This window comes from Lupinus angustifolius, chromosome LG05, assembly GCF_001865875.1.
Source record: "Lupinus angustifolius cultivar Tanjil chromosome LG05, LupAngTanjil_v1.0, whole genome shotgun sequence".
NCBI lineage: Eukaryota > Viridiplantae > Streptophyta > Magnoliopsida > Fabales > Fabaceae > Lupinus > Lupinus angustifolius.
In genome coordinates, this window is record NC_032013.1 from 2199063 (window position 1) to 2225769 (window position 26707).

The window sequence follows — 26707 nt, forward strand, 5'->3', positions numbered from 1 at the left end:
GTACGTCAGATATCGTAATTAACAATGGTCATTTAACAACGTAATTTTGAACGACGCTGTTAAAAATGAGGCGAAAGAACATCAATAATATATACTAAAATAAATTATTGAGTGATTATTATACAAGATTTGTATGAAATGAATAAAGCAAAAGCTTTATGTTTCAGAATGCATATGGAATAAAGTTATCCAAAACATTGTCTTGAAAGAAACACTCCAAAGTTTTAATTTTTAAGAGTATTTTCTAAATCACGTTTAGAACTTATACTCTTTATTATGGACTAAAGCTTATTAAATATTCTTATTGAGAATTTTAATATTCAATATTGTTTGGAATTCCAAGTATAAAGATGAGTCTCATAGAAGTATATTCACGAGTAAATTTGAATTAGTTTTTGAGCAAACTAAGACATCTTGTTCAATTCAATCCAAATATTATTGCATACAGTTTTAGTATGATTTGGGTCAGTTTTTTTTTATAAAATATTAAACTACCAATACACTTAAAAATTGATAAAAATGACTAAATTATTTAGTCTTACATATTTCAAAATGACAAGTTGACATGTAATCATGTTAGTATTGATGCAACATTGTCATAATACCTTTTACATAAACTATAAAAATATAATATTACAAGTCCACAACCTATTCCTAAAACTATACTAATGTAAACAAACAAATAATTATTTATAAATTAATAAAACTATATTATGTCCTTATTAAATGAAAGAAAAAATAATTGGACAAACATTTGACATACCTTTTTCCATTCATTGTGAATGTATATGAGAAGAAAACAAACTTAATTATATTAATTTTGAACGATACTGTTGAAAATGAGGCAAAAGAATATCAACAATGCATACTAAAGTAAATCATTGAGTGATTATTATACAAAATTTGTATGAAATGAATAAAGCAAAAAGTTTATGTTTCAGAATGCATATGGAGTAAAGTTATCCAAAACCTTATCTTGAAAGAAACACTCCAAAGTTTTAATTTTTAAGAGTATTTTCTAAATCACTTTTAGAACTTATACTCTTTATTATGGACTAAAGCTTATTAAATATTCTTATTGAGATTTTTATTATTCAATGTTGTTTGGAATTCCAAGTATAAAGGATGAGTCTCATATATTAAGTAGAAGTATATTCACGAGTAAATTTGAATTGGTTTTTGGGCAAACTAAGACATCTTGTTTAATTCAATCCAAATATTATTGTATACAATTTTAGTATGATTTGAATCAGTTTTTTTATAAAATATTAAACTACCAATACACTTAAAAACTAATAAAAATGACTAAATTATTTAGTCTGACATATTTCAAAATGACAAGTTGACATGTAATCTTGATGCAACATTGTCATAATACCTTATAAAAATATAATATTACAAGTCCAAAACCTTATTCCTAAAACTATACTAATGTAAACAAACAAATAATTATATAATTGGACAAACATTTGACATACCTTTTTCCATTCATTGTGAATGTATATGAGAAGAAAACAAACTTAATTATACTTATCCAAAAATATTATGTGTAAGCATTTTATTTACATATAGTAATATAACTTAATAAATATATATTTTTCAGTCATATCAAATAAATATTACTGAATTTATGAGTAATTGATTGTTGAATTTGCATTCTAATTTGTTTAGAACATCATTAAAATTTTAATTATTATATATTTAAACATAACTTTATTTATATGTTTGCACATACTTGGGTTCCTAGAGTTTGAACCAAAAATGAAATCAGACTGATATCCTACCACATTTGGTTTCTATCATTTCAATTTATTTCAGATTGATTTTTGATAAATTTTGTTTCAAATTATTTCATGGGTCAACAAAAATATATATGTCATTATTATTGATATTTTTATTTGGGTGTGTGCAAGATTTTGGAAAAAAAGATATAATAAGGACTATTTGGATATTTAAAATTATGGTGCAATAATCTTCTGCTGAATAGTTATTCACTACTTTTGTTTTGGCTAAGTTAAAGACACTGATGGGTCATGTTCTGAATCTACTCCATGGAACATCTTTCTTAAACACACTAAGTTTCTATCACTCTCCCAACTTACTTCACCACAAGACATGTTCCTGTTCTCCTAAACTTTCCAAATTTCACAAATATCATAGTACCCCATTGGCTTTGCAAGGTTGTGGGGAGTTAGCAGGTCATGTTCAGAGCTCATTTAAGCATAAGGTAATATGCAGTCTAGGCTCCAATTTTGTTCTGATATTCTGTTAGTTTCGGAGACTAAAATTGTGTACATCTATCCTTTCCAGACCTCACTCGTGATGGTGTATGAGTTTTATTCACTGTCATTGTATAAACCGATCATTCATATCATTGACTCTTCAAAAAAAAAAATACAAATAAATGGTGGATGACTTAATACTCGACCGGGTCACCCACTATGTCGAGTATTAACTCTCCTACAAGCTTAAGCTATTAGATATATATGTTATATCTAACATGCCCTTCTGTGCAAAAACCTTTTTTGGATTGAAGTGTAGAAAAAGAATATGCCCCTGATACCTTGTGCTGAAACTTATTTTAACTATGAAGAACTAGGGGAGCATGGAAGCTTTGATCATTAGGTCATCAAAGCTTTGATGCCACTTCAATGTACAACCATTCTAAAAACTTATTTATTGGCATTAATGTCTAAACAAATATCTTTGGTTGTTTAGATCTCAAGTTCTACCATTTTGTTGTAGTTTGAGTTTTTGTTGCTCTTAAATTGTAAAAATCAAGTCTCAATAGATAAAATCAGAGGTCATTGGTATCATATATAACCAGAAAGAGTATATGTTATGTAAAAGATTTTAGCTTAATCTTGCTCGTCGTATTCTTACATGATAGAGTGTGTTAAGTACAATTATTGGCTGTAGATTTTGTTGTGGCTCTAAATATTATGGTTTTACTCTTAGATTTACATTAATAATGGAGGAGAGTTGAATGGTATTCCTCATATACAAACTCTTCGAGAATTTCCCAGAGCGGAGCTTTTTGAAAAGGTAGTCATGGTCAGATTTGATTCTAACATATTGCTCAAGCAAGAGTCTAACCAGACGACTCCGTCAGGTTTTAATGCACTTTTTACAATTAAATATTTATATGAAGCTGGAGCAAAGGTAATCCTTGTCAGCGACTGGAATGTAAATGATCCAGAGCTTCACACCGAGTCAGTTGCAGGTACATCCTTCAAATCTTTTCTTGCAATCCGTGTCTTTAGTTGCCACTGTGAACTGTGAAGTTTAGCTAATGGCTATTATAAGATATGTTTATAGCAATTCTAGTTTATGTGAGGCAAGGAAAGACCAAAGAAAATTGTTTAATGTCGAAGCATGAAGCTGTAATCAATATAGGCAATGAAATTAACAAATCCTTTCATTTATATGAGGGAACTTACATTTATATAATTACCGATCTCTACTCTATATTGTAGATTTCTTATCAGCAACTCTCCAAATACAAGTTGTTCCAATGCAAGGCATTTCTTGTAACAAGCTAAAAAGGGTGAAAGACCGCATTAAAGAGAATATCCATATTCTAGAGAATCTTTCTTATTTTAAAGAGGAAGTTGCCAATTGCTTGGATTTTGCTAGAGTATTATCATCAGGGGTTGATATCTTTGTCAACGACTCCTTCTCCACCTCACATAAAGTTCTAGCATCAACTGTTGGTGTTACCCGCTTCTGCTATGCCTGTATAGCTGGTTTTCACTTTGAGGAGAGGCTTCGTCTACTGAAGAATATCGGAGAAGCCAACAAGAAACCATATGTTGCAATTGTATGTGTCTTCTGCTATAGCATTAGTTATGAGAAACAACTCTTCCATTCAAGATAGTCTCGAGTTCTTTTTTTGATAAATTTGTTTGTTGTTTGTTGTTTGTTTCCCATACAATCCAGATTGGTGGGGGTAATCTCAACGATAAAGCAGCATCCTTTCATTTTTTAGCATCCAAGTGTGAGGGTTTCGTGTTTGTTGGAATGATATCATTTCAAATAATGTATGCGTTGGGAGTATCAGTTCCTCTTAATTTGGTGGACCATAAGGCACTCGATGAAGCTCTAGATATAGTGAGACTTGCTCGAGATACAAATCTGCAAATTTTGTATCCAAAAGATTTTTGGTGCAGGAATAAACAGAATCCATCACAACTGCAAGTATTTCCTGCTCATGGAATTTCTGATGGTAAGTTTTTTTCTTAACTTTGATTATGGAGTGTGATATTTAGCTATCAAGTCAGACATTTTTTATTATAACTCGGTAAAGAAAAGTGACCAAAATTTGATTTCGGTCTAGGTTGGGTGCCTGTTGACCTTGGACCTGGTTCATTGGATGAAATAAGTTCCTTTCTTACAAATTGTAAGGTACTATATCAATTTACTTTTTCCTACATTTTAAGCTAATGTTGGTTAAAGTATTATGTATTAAAATATTTTTTGATGACTATCAACATTTAGCTTGATTTATCATTTGTGTTCTTACTTCTTGGGATAGAGAATCTGTTAAACTGGCCATTTCTTTCCGGAAGTTTATCTTCTATTTTTAGTTCAAAATTGTGCATGTCATCAATATAATGCAATGACTATGCTATAATAAAGATAATGACATTGAATACTGATATTGTCATTTTAAGATAATGGTTTATCCATCCATTTCTAAAAATAATGCACAGCCTAACATTTTCGTTGGAATTCATTACAGAAAATCATTTGGATTGGTCCAGTGAAATTTGTTGATTCTAGTAAATACACAAATGGGGCGTCTAAATTGGCAGAAGTTCTTGATAAACTAAGCCAAAGTAACTGTGAAATAACTGCAGTTGGAACTACGGCATGCCAATTAATGAGGCAGAAAAAAAGTTCATTCTCTTTTATAAGCATGATTGAGAATGCTGCAGTTGTATGGGAATTTCTTAAAGGAAGAAAACTTTCTGGTGTTGTGGCTGTTGACAGGGTATTACTTCATTTCTTTATATCGCTTTTCAACTCTATATTTCGGGAGAATAATGCAGTATCGTCTCAAATCATTTTGTTTTGCATAAACTGTCCTGGATGCCTCTTATGCTTTAATTTATGAATTTTGCTGAGAATATCTAAAGATAATTCACCACCTAATACGAGTTCTTTCTAATAAAATAATATGCTGATCAATTCCCGTATTTTAGATGGTATGAGTTTGACCAAACTAAAATATGTGAATGGTGTTCCTTAAAAGCAGATATTTTTGTTGTTGTTTATTGAACAAATTTCTATTCGGATAGTTTGTTGCACACAATTATTTTACTTTCATATTAATGAACGAAGCAGTAAAAACACGTTCATTTCCCATGGTATGTTGATGTAATATATATACTATATAACAAATCTTGTTGTCAAATGTAGTAACATTTAGGCATATCAAGACAATAGTGATATAGATGCATGAAAGTAAATGGAATAATTGAATTAGTATCCAGATCAATGGTAATGAAATTGACTCCCGACTTTCTAAATACTATTAAAACAGGTACTTTTGCAGGTTGTATATACTATATATTTATTAATACTGATTTTTCACTTGGAATAACTGAAATCTCGTTTCATTTTGATATTATAGTTCATGCTGATACTTTGAATGAAAAAAAGAGAATTACTGCAGTGAAAAGCGCTATAAGCATTTGCTGGTTTTATTTTTGGTAAACAGCTGATTTAAGAATTTCACTTATCTGTGCTGATGAATCTGATCTTAGTTTAAGCAGCTCAAAGCACTGAAACATTCGGCATCAAATATATTATTGGCTGTTATGGTAATTATGTTTTGCAGGCATATCCTTTTGAAATCAACTGGAATGACATTTATTCCGATCCAGCTCAACCTCTTGTTGTTGATATCGGAAGTGGTATTTTTCTTTTGATATATAATGTTCATTTCGGCCAAATCTAGTAAAATTGTGCAACAGGAAATATGTGTTTCGTTAGTTCTTAATCACTGCAAAATATATGAGCAGCTAATTTGAATTTGTTGTCATTATACATAATCATATGGCATTCTACAAAGAAAACGGAAAGGGAGGATTGAAGAGAGCTTAATAAATGAAACTTCTGTTGTTGGTTTTTTAACATATTAGCTCTAAATCACAGGTAATGGGCTTTTTCTTCTCGAAATGGCTAGAAGGAAACGAGATTTGAACTTCCTTGGTTTGGAGATTAATGAAAAGGTTGGGCACATGATACCCATTTACCCTCCCTTTTATTGTTAGGTAATGTGTTTTTTTTCCTAACGAGTAACATATTTTTCAGCTTGTTTTGCGTTGTCTGGATTCAATTCATCAATATGGCCTTAAGAATGGGTAAGATTGCTGCTTTTGTTGCACAGATAGATATAGCATTGGTTGGTTTTTCATTGGATTCGATAAAACGGAATTTATCTTAGTTGAACATGAAATGATGTCACACTCTGGACTTATTTTGAGGCTGCTTTAATCTTCATTCATGCATCACTCACTAATTGAGTTCCTTCATTCATAATAGGGATTTTTTTAACTTTTTAATCTGTGTACTGGTTTCTCCAATTTAGGTATTTCATTGCTACTAATGCAACTTCAACATTCCGTTCCATCGTTTCTTCTAACCCAGGAGAGTTAGTTCTTGTCTCAATACAGGTGAAACTTAAATTTTGATTGAAGTTTTAATACTCATTTGTTGCTTTTTCCTTTTAATATTAAACTGTTCATTGTTAGATTTCACAATTCTCCCTACTTCATTGGTTGAACTCTATGCAAATATGCTATGAGTCTACGACAGTAACGACTGAACTTACTGGAAGGATCTAGATGTAGGGTCTCAACCTTAATTATTAGCCAGTTTGAGTTTGATGTGAAAGACTGATGTATAATCACATCTTTTTCTGTAATTATTTTCATTTATCCATCAAGTACTAGCTTTAATTTTAATGTTGGCTTTCCCCGCTTCAGTGTCCAAACCCCGATTTTAATAAACCTGGGCATAGATGGAGAATGCTGCAGAGGTCTTTAATTGAAGCCATAGTGGATCTTCTAGCATCTGATGGGAAGGTAATTCCATTTTGGAGGAGTTCTACTTGTAAACCCTTGTTCAATATGCTGTTTATGGTCATGTCTTTCCTTCAATTTTTTTAAACATCATTACTTGTCACATTTGAGTGTAGAGCATGGACCTTAACCTTAAGGGTACGTTTGCGAGTTATATTTTGGAGGAAAATGGAAGACTTCAGAGTCATGAAATACACTTGTGATGTGACTTTGAAGTCTTCCTTTTCCCTTCCCCTCCAAACTCCACATAATCTATGATTACCTTGGGTTTAATAATATTGAGGCTTATTTCGATTATCGACATCGGACAGGTCTTTCTGCAATCTGATGTAGAAGCTGTAGCAATAAGCATGAAAGAACAATTTTTGAGATATGGCAAGGGTAAGCTTGATTTGGTGCATGGCCAAAGTGAGTGGCTTGAGGAAAACCCTTTTGGAGTTAGATCAGATTGGGAAAAACATGTTTTAGAGCGCGGGGCCCCTATGTATCGAATAATGTTTTCTAAATCGTCTGATATTAGTGAAGTTTCAGCTGCAAATGATGTAATCCAAAAAGATGGTTAATCCATGAAACCCCTTCAGGGATTGCTGCTTTTGCAGAATCTTTCTATCAGAGTCAATGGTTTCTCCCTGTCAAACAATGTTGCAGGTAATAAGAGCAGGTACACTGTTTTTTCATGAATTTTATCTTATTATGACATGGATCAATTATGAAATAATAAGAGGATGAGCCTCGGCACAACAGTAAAGTTGTTTGTCTTGTGATCTGGAGGTCATCGGTTCAAATTCTAGAGATAGTCTCCCTGCTTGTAAAGGTAAGACTGTGCGTATCTACCTACGTTCAAATCCTCGTGTACTGGGTCGCCCTTGTATATGAATTCTGAGGTATTGATCTTGTGCAGGGTTCAAATTTCTAACAATTTGCGGAAAGATGTGAGGAGTTGTTAATGAGCATAATCAGATATTGAAAAGAGAATCTGAGAATCTGACCAAGGATGTCCAAAAGTTAGCATTGTGTAACTTTATATTGAAGTTATACAAGGCATATAAAATCATAATTTCAAATACATGCCATCTTGTCATTTCATGCATATATATACATCTCACTTGGTGAAAGTTACAAAATTCATGTAGGGAATGCTAAAAGCCTTAATCTAATGTTTTTTTAAATTTTACACAAACAACACCAAATTATCTCCTGTGCCATCGTCGGGGAACTAACACTGATAAGATCTTGATAACACATCGACATAAGGGATTGGTTATGTGACCTGTGTTGTGCCATAAGAAATGGTGTGTATCATTGGGTATATGTATGACTTCTAGATTATGTGGTAATCTTGTATGTTGCCATTATTGTTGTTAAATAACACTAACAAATAACAAAATAGCAATGAAAAACAATGAATCCTAACTCAAACTAAGTTACTAGCAGGTTTGCAATAGTTTATCAAAATACTATGTTTATGACCATGTTCAAAAGAAATGGTTAGTCTTAGGTTACAGCATTATGTCCGGCAATGAAACAGCATAAACAGAAAGAAGCTTAACTCAAACAGAAACTCTAAACACAGAAAAAATGTACATTTGGTCAAGAAACTCTTTAAGTCTTAACTTTGACTTGCAAATTACTCAAGTAAAGGTTTGTTATCTCCATCCATGCATTCATATTGAAATAAGAATATTTTCCCTCATTTGCTTTGTTATGTGATTCTTATTTCTTAAGAACATTATTGTACTCATTCTTATAAGAAAATGTAGGTCCCAAATTGAGATGAGTATGTTAGGTGATATATGTTCTGCTTCCCAAATTGTCAAAAGCCATTGCTCCATGCACCCACTTTCCGTGGATATGTCAAACTTTCCATTGGTTTAGAACAACCTCGTAACATGTATAGATTCTAATTAATCATATACTTCCATTAAAATTAAGTTATGAAAGTGAATTAATCAAAATTAGATAGTTTCTTTTTCGAGATATGTAATCTTATTCAGTTGAATGTAGCTTTTATTGTGCGCTCACCTAAACTGATTAATTACATTATGTGACAATATAATACAATACTTGAAAGACTAAGATTAGAACTTAAGTTAATTATTATAGATCAAGTATTTGGATCCAAGGCTAGGTACTTCCTCAATATATACATGAGATACAATGTGTTTAACAAATTTACATTAATAAATGCACTAACAAATAAATCATAACATTTGATAAAATATGGAATAATCAATTATTCATCACACGATATGAATGTATGGCCCAACCTAGATTTGGCTTTGTCAACCACATTAGACAGTTTCTAGTGAGCATAAAATTGTTGTTTTTCATGCAATATAGTATGTTGTTTGTTTCTATAACCAAGGCCATATTTATCATGAAATAATCTATGAGGCTTCATGATTAGATTGAGATTTTCACTTGGATGAAATGTCTCTGTAAGTATTTTTTGGTATTACTAAGGGTATTTTCTCACCTTTTTGGGTAAGGATTAAATCACTTTCAGGGTTCGTGACTGTCTCTCCCAACAAGTATCGCTTTCAGGAATCGAATTTTCGACCTTGGGGATTTAGTGGGCCTTATACCATTATATATAACCTTTGTCAGCTAAACTGACATTTTCTACTTTTTAGCTTTTGATTCTCATAAATTAGATTCTTATTTTCTACAAGCATGTAGTCATACTAATTTGAGTGTTTTGGAATTTTTCTTCTAAGATTTTCGTATGCATTACATAGTATAGAAAAATATGCAAGAGTTCATCATACACATCTTGAATAGTAAAATAGTTAAATCATTTATTTTTTTCTGAAGTTTCTCTTCTTTCTCCACATTTGATATATTTTTCTAGATATATATGAGAGTTCATATTCTGCTTCACATTATTAGGGTCTAAATTCATTATCATAGGAGTTAGGAATGCATCTCACACTTAGTGTCACCTCATGTGCTATGACTTTGTGATTGGTTGAAAAAAATATATTTAAATTAAAATTTAATTTTTAAGTAATTTTCTGATCAATCACAATGTTATGGCACGTAGAGTGACATTAAGTGTAGGACAACACCCTTTGATTAGGTAGTCTTCTTTATTTTAAGAGCAAGTGACCTTCCATTTCTAAAGGTGTCTTTTTCATAAATATGAAGATTATGTACTTTTTTCCAGAATCCAAGTAACATATAAATGTATTTGGCCTCACTACTCGGAGAGGCTTCACTCCTTCATCAACTCTAGGGGCAAAGAATGAGTGAGAATCTTATAGCAACTTCATTGGTAAATAACAATTTCATTTTTATTTAATTCTTATACACTATTTTATAATTTATTATATATTTTCATAAATAACATCTACTTTTTATAGTGGTGACAAACGTCATTTTTATTCTTATTTGTGTCTCGCAAATTATTTCATAATCCACCTTACATGCTTTTTCTATCCTCCTTTCTGTCTTTGATGTCCACATTTTCTGATAAGAATAAGCACAAAAATATTCTTGTGCAAAAAGTATTACTAAGAAATAAGAATCTCATAATATCAAATGAGAAAATAATATTATTATTTTAATAAAAATATATTTTTGAAGATGTTTTTTTTTTCTTTTGAACATTTTTGGATTACATTTTTTAAAGAATTAATAATTAAATATGAAGGATAGATGATACAATAACATTATATAAAAATTATATATTCTCAATACATACATTTTTTTTCTCTTATGACAAATACTAAGATAAATATTCCTCAATCTCCTTTATTGCAATAGTACAAAAATGAAAATAACAAATTTTCCTATAATGTGTAATAAAAGTAATACTTTATATATTTATTGTTATATAATAATGTATATCCTATGTGATAAATTATCTTTTGGTGCATTAAAAATATGATATATATCATATTATTCTTTCCTCAAATATTATATGTAAACTTTCATTAATTATTATTAATGAAAATTTATATACACTTAATATATATTTCAATATTTATTTACATTATTGTGTTATAAATGATAATGATACAATAACAAGATTTTTAGTGCAGTGCAAATTGATATGACTGTAGATGTTTCTTGCTCAGACAGGATTAGGAGGATATATATGAGAAACCAACAAAAAAAAATTGATGTGACTGATATACATCACTATCTACAAACTCAACCCTCACATAAACACACAAATCTCACATAAACCTTTCAGACACTCTCTCTCTTTCATCAATGGAGAATCCACTTACAAACGACTATGGTAGATTCTTCGCTGATGACACAGATTGGTACAACGACATCGTTTTGGGTACCCTCTTACCCCATTTCATGTGGGACCCACTTCCTCGATTCTTCCAAACATGGATCCGCAACTACATTGGTGGTGTTCTTCTCTACTTCATCTCTGGTTTCGCATGGTGCTTCTACATTTACTACTTCAAACGCAATGTTTTAATACCCAAAGGTTTTCTTCTTCTTTTTTTCATCAAAGTTTTCATCTTTTTGTTTTTATCTCAATTGGGTTTAGCTTTTTATGTTAATCTGAGTTCTTTATTCTTCTAAATTCTTTACTTTTATATATAATTTTTTATGTTGTACTTGTTATTTGCTTTGTTTTAAATTCCAGTTTCTTGTTTTTGGGTAACTAATTGAACTTCAATTAGTTTTTTTTGGACTTTTCAGTCAATGTATTTAGTTTTTGATTTTCATTGTTCAATTAGACTTTTTTAGTGTATATGTATTAATTATGCTTCTCTGATTCAATTATATGATTTGTTATTATCAGCTTCCTTTGATTTTATTTTCTTCAGAAAGTGGATCAGTGCTAATATTAAAGTTCTTTTGAATTTGGATTTTAAGATCTCAAATTTTTATAAATTAAATTGGTTCATATCTTGCACTTGGTTACTTACTTAATCATACTGAGCTGAAAAGTCGAAATCAATCTAAGCTGGGAAATTTAGATCTTTTTAGAATGATTTTTTGAAAAACAATTGGATTGGTTTTCAGTTTTAATTTTCATGTATTTACTTATTATTGATTTTATATTTTTATTCATTGTGACTCTTATTCTCACACATTTCTTTCACTGTATGTAATCAAAAATCATTTTATGCATGTGAAATTGGCTGCTTCTGTTATTAATTTTTAATAGGTGAAATGCCTCAAAGTTTTAGACTTGAGAACATTTTGTTCCAAAACCAATTCAACCCAAACTGATTTTCATTTTTCGGAATTTAACCAATCCAATCTACTTCTGATGTAAATAACATTGTTTTGTTCTGATGTAAATAGCATTGTTTTGTTCTGATGTAAATAGCATTGTTTTGTTCTGATGTAAATAGCATTGTTTTGTTCTGATGTAAATAGCATTGTTTTGTTCTGATGTAAATAGCATTGTTTTGTTCTGATGTAAATAGCATTGTTTTGTTCTGATGTAAATAACATTTTTCGGAATTTAACCAATCCAATTCATGTTGGATAACCTTTACTTTTGAAATGACTACTTAACATTATGCATGACACCCTTACTAGTGATCAACATAGTTATGCTTTCTCGAAACAAGATATAATGGATTATCCTTGACTACAACTTTTTGAGTGTCAACTTAGTTATGCTTTATACTCCCAAGTGAGTGATAAACTGATTTCATATGTCTATCTGTGATTTCCGCCGAAACAGCTTCACCTATTGCTCTGTCAGGCAGTTGCACGAAATAATCTAATTCTAGATTGCTGCTGTTAGGAAAGTCTGAGTTCATTATACCAATGTTTAATTGTCTCAAGAAGGTTTTTGAGTCAACATACATCAAATTCATCCAATTGTAACTTTACCACTCTTGTAGACTTTCCATTAGCCAAACTGATGGCTTTTTACGAGTATCCTTGCATTTAGTTTTTGTGTGTCAGTGTCTGTATTTTTTTATCGAAGAAGGTATTTATAGGATTAGGACCTTTTGATATATTGAAATCTACTGTTGCAGATGCCATTCCGTCACGTAAAGCCATACTCTTGCAAATATCTGTCGCTATGAAAGCCATGCCTTGGTACAGCTTACTTCCAACTATTTCCGAGTACCTGACAGAAATTGGCTGGACAAGGTCTTTTCCGAGATTATACCATGTTGGTTGGCTTCCCTACCTTTCGTATTTAGCCATCTATGCCGTTTTTGTAGAGTTTGGTATTTATTGGATGCACAGAGAGTTGCACGACATAAAACCACTTTACAAGCATCTTCATGCTACACATCACATCTACAATAAACAGAATACTCTTTCCCCATTTGCTGGTTAGTACATTAAATATTCAACATTTCAACACAGTAATCATACTAATGTGAAGTTAGTACTATTTATTTATTTATTCTTACCTTTTTATTATTCTTGATATTGAAATAGTTAATTAGGCCTTATAATGGTGTATGTCTATTGTTGGATTATTTTATAATCTATACATATGCACTTGATGATACTGATTTTCATTTAAGGATGGTCTGAATGGTTCAATATGTGATTTCGACTGTGTTTTCCCTTTGCTTCAAGTTAACCATTCATATCACAACATTGGTATGCGGAATTTAAGTTCGATGATATGATACATTGGTCAGTTTAGTATCAGCTCAAAACTGTTCTAGCTTTGAAGTAAAATATTCCTTCACTCCTTTTGAACCTTTTGTCATGAGGGACATACATATGTCTTTTCGGTTACAGCAAGAGTTACGGATTTAGTAAGGCACTGAACATGATTTAGAAGCTGACAGGGAAGATTCGGAAGCCCTTCCGAAATTGTAGCTTTATTTGTGATTTTGATCAGAAGGAGCAACCTTTTTCTCTTCTGGTATCCAGACATTATATTTCTAATTCATAATAGTCTGTTTCCTTCTCTATACATCATTCTGTTATACAACTGAGGTTTTGAGAAGTATAATCGCATTAATTTCCTTTACCGTCAATTTCTTTATCGTCACCTTTTGTTCTGAGATGTTAACAGTTTCTGCCATGGCGTGCATTGTATGTCAGGTTTGGCATTTCACCCTCTTGATGGGATACTTCAGGCATTACCGCATAGCATTGCTTTGTTCATTGTCCCGGTCCATTTTACTGCACATTTAGCACTCCTTTTCATCGAGGCCATTTGGACTACAAATATTCATGATTGTATTCACGGCAAAGTATGGCCCGTAATGGGTGCTGGCTACCACACCATTCATCACACTACATATCGCCATAACTACGGTCATTACACCATATGGATGGATTGGATGTTTGGGACTCTTCGCGACCCCGAGGAAGACGAAGGTAAGAAGCTGTGATGAATGGAAGACTTGCATCGATATTGATTATCCGAACCTTATCTGCATTATTGAAATGTAGCTTGTAAAGCATAAAACTATGTTCACTGTATTTTTCTTGTGTACAATTACAAAGCCATTTAGAAATTAGAGAGACATGGTTGGAGTGTAAGTGAAGTGTCCATGTATTTGATTCAATTGTTGCTGTGTCTGCCACAGTTTATGTTGGTTGATGTTATTTTCTTTGTCAAATTGTGTGTGGAAGAGTTTATGATGATGCAATTTTCTCATGAGTTTATGATAATGCTTGGTCACATTTCCTTCTATTACCACAATGCTTCTATGGTTATATTAAAAGATTGATGTAAATATAGATAGACTTTTAGCAATGTAGCCATCATTTAGAACATGGTTTAAAATTATAAATACATATTATGTATTTCAATTATGATATGCTGTCATATATATAAAGTTCAATATGAATTTGAGTATATGCTAAAACCACACTACTGTAAACTTCAATCTCATCATAATTGCCAAAATTTCTGAGTTAAAAGCTATACAAATGAATGGTTATCATCGTTCATCATTTATGTTTAATTATTATTGACTCTTTAAAAAAAGTAATACAAATAAATGGTTGAGTAATGTATTGACTTTGTATAAATCTTTATATTGACAATGTATGAATATTTCAGTCTTTATCTATCCTACACCTTGTTTTATTCTAGTTTTTTTTGTTTTCAATATATTTTTCCAAAAATGCAATTAAGTTACATAAGTTTGTAATATTCTTCTACCATTGACACTATATATCATTAAAAATATAAAACAAAAATATTTCATACACTCATCTAACATTCAAATGCAAGAATAATGTATACATCACAAAAAAATGCAGTGAAAAATAATTTATCCATCACAAAAGATTCTAAAAAGAAAATAATTTATCTTATTGACTCTCATAATAAATGAAAAATTTTGTCACGCTCTTCCCTCATTCCAGAATTTGTTTGATTCAAAGTTTCACAATTAATATCACCATCTCCATATTCATCTTGTGGTATATGATCTTCATGTTGCTCTAACTTATTAAAGAGTGGATCATTAGTTGAGTTCATGTGAATACATATGCAATGTAAATGCATATATAATAATATCGATTTGAGTCTTCACACTATATTGTAGCATTTGGCTAAGAATTTTCCATCTTTTCTCCAAATGATCTCTCAATACAACTATGAAGTGATGAATGTGTACAATTAAAAGCTTATTTAACATTATTAGGTGTCTTCATTTTAAATTGTGATTGATGGTACCTTATTTTTGGATATGATACCATATATCATTCTCTATCTAGATATCCTTATCCACCAAATAATACATATATGATAAATTTAAAAAAAAATGAAATCAACAAATATGATAATCATACTTTAAGCAATAAAAAATAATAATTTTGACAATAAATTGTAGAGAGAAAAACCCTTTTGGAGGATGAGGAAAGTTCATTATGGACATGTTAATCGCATGAAGAAAAGTACGGGTATCATGTGTCGATCCTTCCCACCCAACCGATAAAAAGTGAAACATATACAAAGTTACACATAACCATTACGTTTAAAGTGGGAATGCCTTTTCTCCTTCTATAATGTAATTGATCAACCTCATGAATACATGCTACCACATGTGTGTCATCATTACATCCAATACGGTCCTTAATGCAAATGTCACCATTTTAATAAATATATGAATTAAACTTATAAAATAAATAACAAATAAAATATTCTTTATCCCTTGGTTGGATGATTATATACACACTCACTAGTATATGTATGGGCTTGGGAGGTCGCATGACATAATTGAGGTGTTACAGTGATACACTCAGTATATAGGTCTGAGAGGTCGTATGACATAACTGAGGTGTTACATTACATATATTTGTAGTAGTATATTGCAACAACACTTGTCGTATATATCTATACTATATAAAGTCAAAACATGGTGTAACCATCACCATTGTATAATTTGCATATTCCTATTTTGCCCTTCAATTTTTTAATTTAAAAAAACCATATAATCATATATAATCACCTCAAACATATTAATTATAAGTTGCATATTTTAATAAAGACAAAAAATATATATATATTATAAAGTAAATACAATACAAAAATATTTTAATTCTATAAAATGAAGTGTATAAAAATTAATTACTTAGTACTTTAAAATAAGAATGTAACCGATAGACACGAAATGTCTCTCACACACTGCTAGTTATAAGCCAAATTGTATACGTTTTTTCTTTGTCCTTTTCATATTATTTTGGTACGTAAGCTTTAATAAACAAAATAGAATACGTAAGCACAAAACCTTATATTTAAAAACATACAAATGCAATTAAAACACAACCACAAAGTTTAATAGTTCAAACAATTCACCCAATCTAATGAAAAATTAAATAGTTCAAATTTCTAAACCTCCAATGACAAAAATATATTTAACCAAATAAAATAATATTACACAAGGAATTATGGAGTATGAACTTATAAATAATAAATTGATCACTATATAAACAATAAACCTATATAATAATCAAACTCATACATCAAACAATATCATATATCATATTGTATATAATTAAATAATAGGAAAAGTTCTAATTATGTAACATGTAACTATGTCAGAGAAATAAAATAAAAATACATAATTAATATAATCATTTGTCCCGTATAAAACCTTATAAATTGTATAACCACCTGAAGTGATAATCACTAGGAAACCACATAAATGCAGAAGTTGCTGATTTTTTCTACTCTATGAAGGAGACGTAAATAGAGGAAATGTAGGAATGAGAGATAAGGTTAATATGATTTTTTAATTAAGAGCATGTAATATAATTTGTTATAATATTGAAAGGCAAAATTGGAAAACAAATTATTGAAAATCATTTTCATTTTTTAAACACTACTTAAGTAGTTTTCTGAAAAGTAGCTTTCAAAGTTCAAACGCTACAAGATTCTTTTTTTAAAAACTATAAACTACCTTCAATTTTTGTTTACCTAATATCTCTAATAACTCTTTTAGTGACTCAAAAAGCTACAAGCTACCTGAAAATCTACTTTCAAATGTTTGCTAAACAATACTATTATCCAACATAAATATTCTGTATTCATTAATTTGTACCACTCCTTTTTGTCACAAATGATAAACTTATTAAAATTCTAATAACTTGTTGTTTAATAGAATTTAATTTATTTTCTAATGAGGTGTTGTTTCTCAATGATGCCAAAAAACAACAATACATATTAATCGGTATAAAAGATTTTTGTTCAGCATAAAGTGAAATTTAAGATGCAGTATTTTAAAATTAATTAATATCATTTGAAATTTCTTTTGTGTATTTGATGTCTAATGTTACATATTAAAGTGTCAATAAAATCAATTACATTGAGGGATGAAATGAGAAAGGTGTGAGAGCCATTGCTTTTGTCATAAAATTTTAAGAAACTTATTTTCTAGTTATGTTTTTGGTGTAATTGGATGGTGGATACATTTAATGAAAATTATTACTATAATTAAATAATATTCAACTCTAAACTCTACTAGAGTCAGATAATCACATGTGAATCATTAAGTACAGCTTTTTACTCACATAAAGCCATGCTGTTTCAAATAAAGAATATTATGTGGTCCAATTTAATATCTTGAATCAGTGTAATACCATTAATATTTATATATTGTTATTATAAATATATTATATATCCGAGATAAATTATCTTTTCAATCCAATAAAAATGTGACCAAGGACGATGTTACATGCACTAGATTTTACTGATTATTTTTTCAAAAAAATATGTATATAGTTTATAGCTTTACAAGTTCAAAAATATATTTATTTTTTTGCAAACAATATGATATGTTTCATGAAAAATAAAATAATTATTATTGTGTTTGATTATTTTATACTATTATGAGTATGTAACTTTAAGGATTTTATGATTGTTTCTCCAACACAAATTAATATTGAGTTGATTATTTGTATGTGTTGTTCGAGTCAAACTAAATTATAATATAGTTTTGATATGACAATACTAATTAAATTTGCAAAGTTCATCCATGTAATTTGATTTGGTGATACTTGATAATCAACTTGAAACTTATATCATTGATAAGTATAGCAATATTGAATGAAAGGAGTCAATATCTTTTAAGATAAGCATAGTTGAAAGTAGAAGACATATTGTTTACTTATTAGTTTATTTCTTTTGAATTTAGCAATGATTTTACTTGTTGTAACATCAACTATAGTAAAATTATTTTCAACTTGAAGATTGTGAAAAATAGATTGGGTAACCAAAAGAGAAATGCATGATAAATGATTGGCTGGTAACTTATATTGAAAGAAAAATATTTACGAACATTGGTAACGAGTTGATCATTCAATGATTTTCAAAATATGAACTTACATAGAAATCAATTATGAAACATGTAATTTATTTTATTATACATATTTCAATTTTATAATTCTGATATTAATATTTTCATCATTTTAAATGATGATAATTATTATTTTAGTTTTTAATATATGTTACATACTCTGCTTCCGGATGTTAGATTTGTCACTAAATGTGACATATGTCCTATTTATTATTCCATGAAATATTATATATGGTCCTTTATTAAAATATTGTTGGTGAAAAAATATAACTTATCTCCTTATATTGGAAAATATTTTATCATCTTTTATTAATGATTAATTTACGAGAAAGATGTGAAATTTTGATGAGATGGTGCACAAGATTTTGTTTAGAGGTGTTAAAATGGGTGGGGCCGGTAAGATCGACCCGCCACGACCTGAAATTTTATAAGGTTTGGGTATCATTTTAGATATTTTTTTATTAAATCCATGCTTTTTTGCCCGGTCTGGTCGGGTTATACTAAAATTGGGCTCGGGCTTTCCTATGGGGGTTCGAGCTACCCGCTTTTCCTTATTTTTTAATCTTTTTTGTGACCTTTTACTTGCTAATAAGCCTTAAGTAAAAATTATCTTCCAAAAAAACTTATAATAAAAAATATAATAAGTATTGTGTTATGAACTTCATTAAAAAAATAGAGTAATATCTATAACATAAATATTTATAAATTATAATAATGTTTTAAAGTTAAGTATTATATTATTTTTCATATTTTACATAACATCCTTTTATTTAAGCCAATAACAAAATAATGTATCAAATCAAATAGAAGACATTAAACTATATAGATTTCATTTTCATTTCTTAATACTTCTACAACAAAAACATAATAAAGAAAATAACTTTTACAACAAAATTAAAAGATAATATAATTGTTTACCATAGAGAACTCATTCTAAACTTGAGTCTATATTACCACTACTATAAACCAAAGTGATAGTATCTAAATGTTTATATATTAAATGAAGTTACAAATTATATTGTGTTAGACAGTGAAAGTCTAATAAAAATGAGAAATTTAATATGAGTTATGTTAAAAAATCATATACGTAGACATAACATTACGTTTTAACTCAAACACAAGACATTAGATCTATAAGTTTGGTTACATTTGATATAACAAATGTGTTACAAAAATTATACATTAATACCAAATTATATATATATATATATATTAAATAAATTAAATATGTTAAAATTTAAATTAATATTTTTTTTGTATTATGAGGGCTGCCCTATGCTACAACCGCTTAGGGCGAGTTTGAAATGCAATTTGATATCTACAAACTCAACCCTCTCATAAGAGGAGAAGACATTATTCTGGCAAGAAAAAACATATGTATATGGAGAAAACCAATAAAATCTTACTAGCACATTAAAAATTTAATTCTAATTAAAATTTATTGATAATAACAAAAAATACTATATAATCTACTCTATTGTATGTATCTGGGTAGAAGTTTTTCTCGACTATCATCATGCTGGCGCACGAGTCATTGGTCAATCGTGCAGCCTTATAAAAGACACAAATCTCACATAAACCTTTCACACAAACTCTCTCTTCTTCAATGGAGAATCCACTTACAAATGAGTATGCTAGATTCTTCGCTGATGACACAGATTGGTACAACGACATCGTTTTGGGTACCCTCTTACCCCATTTCATGTGGGACCCACTTCCTCGCTTCTTCCAAACATGGCTTCGCAACTACATTGGTGGTGTTCTTCTCTACTTCATCTCTGGTTTCGCATGGTGCTTCTACATTTACTACTTCAAACGCAACGCTTTTATACCCAAAGGTTTTCTTCTTTTTTTTCATCAAAGTTTTCATCTTTTTGTTTTTATCTCAATTGGGTGTTGCTTTCTTTGTTAATCTGAGTTCTTTATTCTTCTAAAAATTTACTTTTATATATACTTTTTTTTATGTCATACTTGTTATTTGCTTTGTTTTATTATCTTTGATTCTAGTTTCATGTTTTGCGGTTTAATTTTTTGGGGTAAATAATTGAACTTCAATTAGTTTTTTTGGTCTTTTCAGTCAATGTCTTTAGTTTTTTATTTTCACTGTTGAATTAGATTTTTTTAGTGTAGATGTATTAACTATGCTTCTCTGATTCAATTATGTGATTTGTCATTATCAGCTTCCTTTGATTTTATTTTCTTCAGGAAATGGATCAGTGTTAATATGAAAGTTCTTATTTTGAATGTGGATTTTAAGATCTTATATTTTTTTAAAGTAAATTGGTTCATATATTGCACTTGGTTACTTCCTTAATTATACTGAGCTGAAAGATCGAAATCAATCTAAGCTGAGAAACTTAGATCTTTTTGGAATGATTTATTGAAAACCAATTGGATTGGCTTGGTTTTAGACTTGAGAACATTTTGTTCCAAAACCAATTCAACCCAAACTGATTTTGTTTTTCGGAATTTAACCAATCCAATCCACTTCTGATGTAGATAACATTTTTCGGAATTTAATCAATCCAATTCATTTTTTACTCAGTGGTCTCTTTTTTCATGTGCTTTGTAGAATCTGAACATTGTTCCTTCATTGCAGCATACTCGGTCCATTTTCATCATTACAAATACTAATCTGGTTTTAAAAGTCTGCAACTGTAAAATTTTCGACAGAAGCCATACCAACAGTGCATTGATGCTCCACCTATAAGTTAATCGAGTAGAGCCTCATTTAGATAGGTGTTTATGGTTTTAATTAGCTTTTCTTTCTAATTATATTAACTGTTAATCGACCGTAAAGGGGGATTTCCATCGGTATTCTGGTTCACCTATTGTAGATTCATGCTTTCTCGAAAAATGATATAATGGATTACCCTTGACTACAGCTTGTTGAGTGTCGACGTAGTTATGCTTTATACTCCCAATTGAGTGATAATCTGCTTTCATGTGTCTGCCCGTGATTTCCGCCGAAACAGCTTCACCTCATGCATGAAATAATCTATTTCTAGATTGCTGCTGTTAGAAAAGTCTGTGTTGTTTATGCCCATGTTTACTTGGCTCAAGAAGGTTTCTGAGTTAGCATACATTAAATTCATCCATTGGTCAAACTAATGGCTTTTTACGAGTATCCTTGCATTTAGTTTTCGCGTGTCTGTTTTTTTTTATCGAAGAAGGTAGTTATAGGATTAGGACCTTTTGATATATTGAGATCTTCTGTTGCAGATGCCATTCCATCACGTAAAGCCATGCTCTTGCAAATATCTGTTGCTATGAAAGCCATGCCTTGGTACAGCTTACTTCCAACTATTTCCGAGTACCTGACAGAAATTGGCTGGACAAAGTCTTTTCCGAGATTATACCATGTTGGTTGGCTACCCTACGTTTCGTATTTAGCCATCTATGTCGTTATTGTAGAGTTTGGTATTTATTGGATGCACAGAGAGTTGCACGACATAAAACCACTTTACAAGCATCTTCATGCTACACATCACATCTACAATAAACAGAATACTCTCTCCCCATTTGCTGGTTAGTACATTAAATATTCAACATTTCAACACAGTAATCATAGTCATGTAAATTAGGTCTTATAGTGGTGTTTGTCTATTGTTTGATTATTTAATAATCTATGCATATGCAGTTGATGATACTGATTTAATTTAAGGGTGGTCTGAATGGTTCAATATGTGATTTCGACTGTGTTTTCCCGGTGCTTCAAGTTAACCATTCATATCAAAACATTGGTATGCGGAATTTAATTTCGATGATATGATACATTGGTCAGTTTAGTATGAGCTCAAAACTGTTCTAGCTTTGAAGTAAAAGATTCCTTCACTCCTTTTGACATGTTAATTTCCTTTACCGTCAATTTCTTTATCGACACATTTTGTTCTCAGATGTTAACAGTTTCCGCCATTGTGTGCATATCATTACCACCGGATGAAGGGTGGACTGACTTTTTTCGCAATGTATGTCAGGTTTGGCATTTCACCCTCTTGATGGGATACTTCAGGCATTACCGCATAGCATTGCTTTGTTCATTGTCCCGGTCCATTTTACTGCACATTTAGCACTCCTTTTCGTCGAGGCCATTTGGACTGCAAATATTCATGATTGCATTCACGGCAAAGTATGGCCCGTAATGGGTGCTGGCTACCACACCATTCACCACACTACATATCGCCATAACTACGGTCATTACACCATATGGATGGATTGGATGTTTGGGACTCTTCGCGACCCCGAGGAAGACGAAGGTAAGAAGATGTGATGAATGGAAGACTTGCATCGATATTGATTATCCGAACCGTGTGTATCATCTTTGTTGGTTCTTATCTGCATTATTGAAATGTAGCTTGTAAAGCATAAAACTTTGTTCACTGTATTTTTCTTGTGTACAATTACAAATCAATTTAGAAAATAGAGAGACATGGTTGGGGTATAAGTGAAGTTTCCATGTATCTGATTCAATTGTTGATGTGTCTGCCACAGCTTATGTTGGTTGATGTTATTTTCTTTCTCAAATTGTGTGTGTAAGAGTTTATATGATAATGCAATTTTCTCATAAGTTTATGATATTGCTTGGTCAAATTTCCTTCTCTTACCTTAATGCTTCTATGGTTATATTAAAAGATTGATGTCAATGCATATTATGTATTTCAATTATGGATATGCTGTCATAATATAAAGTTAAATATGAATTAATTTGTATCACTTCCTTTGCCATCATCTCATTGAAAATTATGATGAAGTATTTTTAATGGAATTTAATTTAATGACAAAGGATAAATACATATTAACATGCATAAAAGATTTCTTTTCGCATTATTATACGTAGGGGTGAACATGGGTTAGATTGGATCGGGTAAGACTTGTTTCTTACTCGACCCCAAAATGCTAGTTGAGTCATTTTTCTAAATTCAGACTCAACCTTAGACCCAAAGTTCACCCGACCCTAAATATAAATCGGGTCAACATTTATGCCTGAGCCTAGACCCAATCAAATATAATGCATACATATTTTAGATAAAGTTTTCTCAATATTACTTAATATTATAGACATGTAATATGTAATTTGACATTGAATAGAGACACATACAAACATGATGAGTAAGTCACTATATGATGGGTCGGGACGAGTCGAGTTGAGTCATGTTTGTCCCCTACCCAACCCTAAATATTGATTGTGACATATTTTGAACTCGAACCCGACTATAGATCTGATGAGACCGACCCTATTCAGGTTCGATCATGATTAAACTATACCGAGTAAGCGGGTAGGATTGGGTCCAGCTCAACCTACATCTAAGCATAAGAAACTTTAAGATTATGTATTTTTAAATTAATTAAAATCATTTAAAATTACTTTTATGTACTTTACGTTTAATGCGACCTATTAAAGTATCAATAATCAATTACATTCAGGGATGTAATGAGAAAATTGTGAGAGCCATTGATGTTATCATAAAATTTAAGAAACTTATTTTCTAGGATAGCCACGGTTCTTTTTTGGTGTACAAGTTTGTCACGGTTCTTTATTAACCACCATTTTTAGCATATTCGATAAAGAATATTTTTCCTAAAATTATTTCTAAAATATATATACTACGCCCATTTTAAACACTAAACACCAAAACTATGATATTTGATGAGGTAGTAACTATTGGATGGTGGATATATTTAATGAAAACTATTACTATAATTAAATAATATTCAACTCTAAACTCTACTAGAGTCAGATAATCACATGTGAATCATTAAGTATAGCTTTTTACTCACGTAAAGCCATGCTCTTTCGACTAAAGAATATTATGTGGTCCAATTCAAAAACTTGAGTTAAAATAATAAGTGTAAGATATTTTTATACTGTTATTACTTCATTTATCATTTATAACTTATTATTATTAATCTTTAAATATAAATAACATACGTGAATAATAAATGATATGTTAATTGTGTATAAATTTTTACTTTAACAATATATAGATATTATACTCTTTTTACAATCTAAGACTCATTAATCCTGAAAATGTTTTATTAATGTAATGTGCCACTCACACCCTGGCATGGAGGTGGTGGTAACATGACACTCAACCACATGGGCATTCTTTTAATTATTAATTAATATAATAACTCATATAAAATCAAATAAAAAAGCTTCTTACATCTATACTATATATAAATATACTATATATAAAGCCAAAACTTGAAATAACTTCCCTTATAGTGTAATTTTCATTTCGTATATTGCCCTTAACATTATTTAATTTTTACAAAAAAAACTATATAATCCTAAGCAACTACAACTAATACATTAATTAATCACATATCTCACCTTAAATTAAACATTATCATAAAAAAATTAATATATAAAAATTGAATATGTAGTATCACACAATATTCGCCAGCAGGCACGAAGTGTTATAGGCGATTTATACATTTTGTATATATGTAATATCACACTAGTATATACAATGGTGATATGTTTGATATGATTATATTTAAGTTATTAATGATCTACTTACAAATATGTTATCATCATAATATATGTGAGGGTTTTATGATTGATTTTGTAAGAGTTATATTTCACTACTCTTCTTTAAAACATCTCAATGACACTTTCAAGTTAATCATTCATACCCTAGATCTAGTAGTTATCATAAAAAGAAAGCCCCCACATTAGATAGTGTAAGATTTGTTTTTTGCTTCATATTTTGCAAAATAAATGCTTGAAACAATATTCCAATGGTTAGATAAAATATTCATAATAAGTTTGTTTATAGAAGACTTAGTAGGATAAAGTCCTATAAAATTTTAATATCATGCATTGTAAATACCCATTACTTCAAAAATATAGTTTGTACAATATAATTTTGCACATAACTCCTAATTTCCAAATCAAACATCAATCACAGTCCTCAAATCAAACATCAATCACAGTCCTCAAATCAAACATCAACCATATTTGAAGGATTGTCAAGTTGCCATGAAGGACAAAATCTAAGAAAACTTTTCTACCTATTACTAGGGGATACTTCTGGTTTTTGTAGGATGCTTTTAAGATAAAAAGAAAATATATTTTTTAGGGTAATAATATCTATATATTATCACTATAAAAATTTATACATATTCAATATATTAATCATCATTTATTTGTATTATTTTTTTAGGAGTCAATGATCATTAAATATAAATGATAAATGATATAGTAACACTATATAAAACTTATACACTATCAATACATACATTTTCTCCCTCTTTTTTTATATAATATCTAATTGGGTTGGAAATTTAACATGAGTGTGAATGTGTATATCTCAAATTGAGGTAGAGTAAACATGTCATGTTGGAATATGTGAGATTTCTTTTAAAATGCTAAAGATAATCATTCAAATAATAAAGTTATATATATTTCTTAAGCAACTTCACTCTCAAGTTTTAATGTTAAGAAATTGGTCCTACAAGAATCATTGTCCTAAGTTTAGAAGGATGAATGAGACAGAAGGAGAGATTTTAGAAAAGTGAACTATACATCTATTTATAACAAAAGGTGGTCCAACATTTATATGGAGTCCCTACTCATTAATACAAGTACACCACAACTTGGTTGTCACTTGTGGGGTTTCACTTCTTAAGAGTTTTATGATCTGATATTTCATGTGGATAAAAGTGAAATGTTAATGATTTGCAATTATGTCCCTCTCTAACATGTACTATTTGCTATCAACTCCAAAAACGATTTCTCCATCAAGTCAAAAAAAGATAGGATCAGTCCACTATGATATTTCCTAATCATGTTGTTGGTGAATTGATCATTGAAAATGAGAGATAGGATATGTCACTAATCCAACACTAAATGGAGAGTATATCTACTGTGTCACTTTTTGTACCACTTCATATATA

General features: G+C 30.0%; 3 protein-coding genes across 4 annotated transcripts; all 3 read left to right on the forward strand.

Annotated features, from left to right (window-relative positions):
- Nucleotides 194-7787, forward strand: LOC109347421 (phosphoglycerate kinase-like). 2 transcript variants are annotated; one of them, XM_019587269.1, is made up of 13 exons: nt 194-199; nt 2015-2227; nt 2959-3223; nt 3477-3820; nt 3940-4225; nt 4337-4404; nt 4742-4993; nt 5843-5918; nt 6160-6236; nt 6319-6368; nt 6596-6680; nt 6993-7091; nt 7400-7787. In XM_019587269.1, exons 2-13 carry the CDS (start codon nt 2027-2029, stop codon nt 7649-7651), a joined length of 2055 nt encoding a protein of 684 aa, XP_019442814.1. In that variant the 5' UTR covers nt 194-199; nt 2015-2026; the 3' UTR covers nt 7652-7787. The 2 variants fall into 2 exon arrangements, with proteins under 2 accessions (XP_019442814.1, XP_019442815.1); XM_019587270.1 differs by lacking the exon at nt 194-199 and having other exon boundaries at nt 2093-2227; nt 3027-3223; nt 7400-7722.
- On the forward strand, nt 11229-14669 carry LOC109347425 (delta(7)-sterol-C5(6)-desaturase-like). The gene is made up of 3 exons (XM_019587273.1): nt 11229-11538; nt 13058-13363; nt 14094-14669. Exons 1-3 carry the CDS (start codon nt 11307-11309, stop codon nt 14384-14386), a joined length of 831 nt encoding a protein of 276 aa, XP_019442818.1. The 5' UTR covers nt 11229-11306; the 3' UTR covers nt 14387-14669.
- LOC109347424 (delta(7)-sterol-C5(6)-desaturase-like) lies at nt 20372-23349 on the forward strand. Its single transcript, XM_019587272.1, has 3 exons — nt 20372-20643; nt 22028-22333; nt 22783-23349. Exons 1-3 carry the CDS (start codon nt 20412-20414, stop codon nt 23073-23075), a joined length of 831 nt encoding a protein of 276 aa, XP_019442817.1. The 5' UTR covers nt 20372-20411; the 3' UTR covers nt 23076-23349.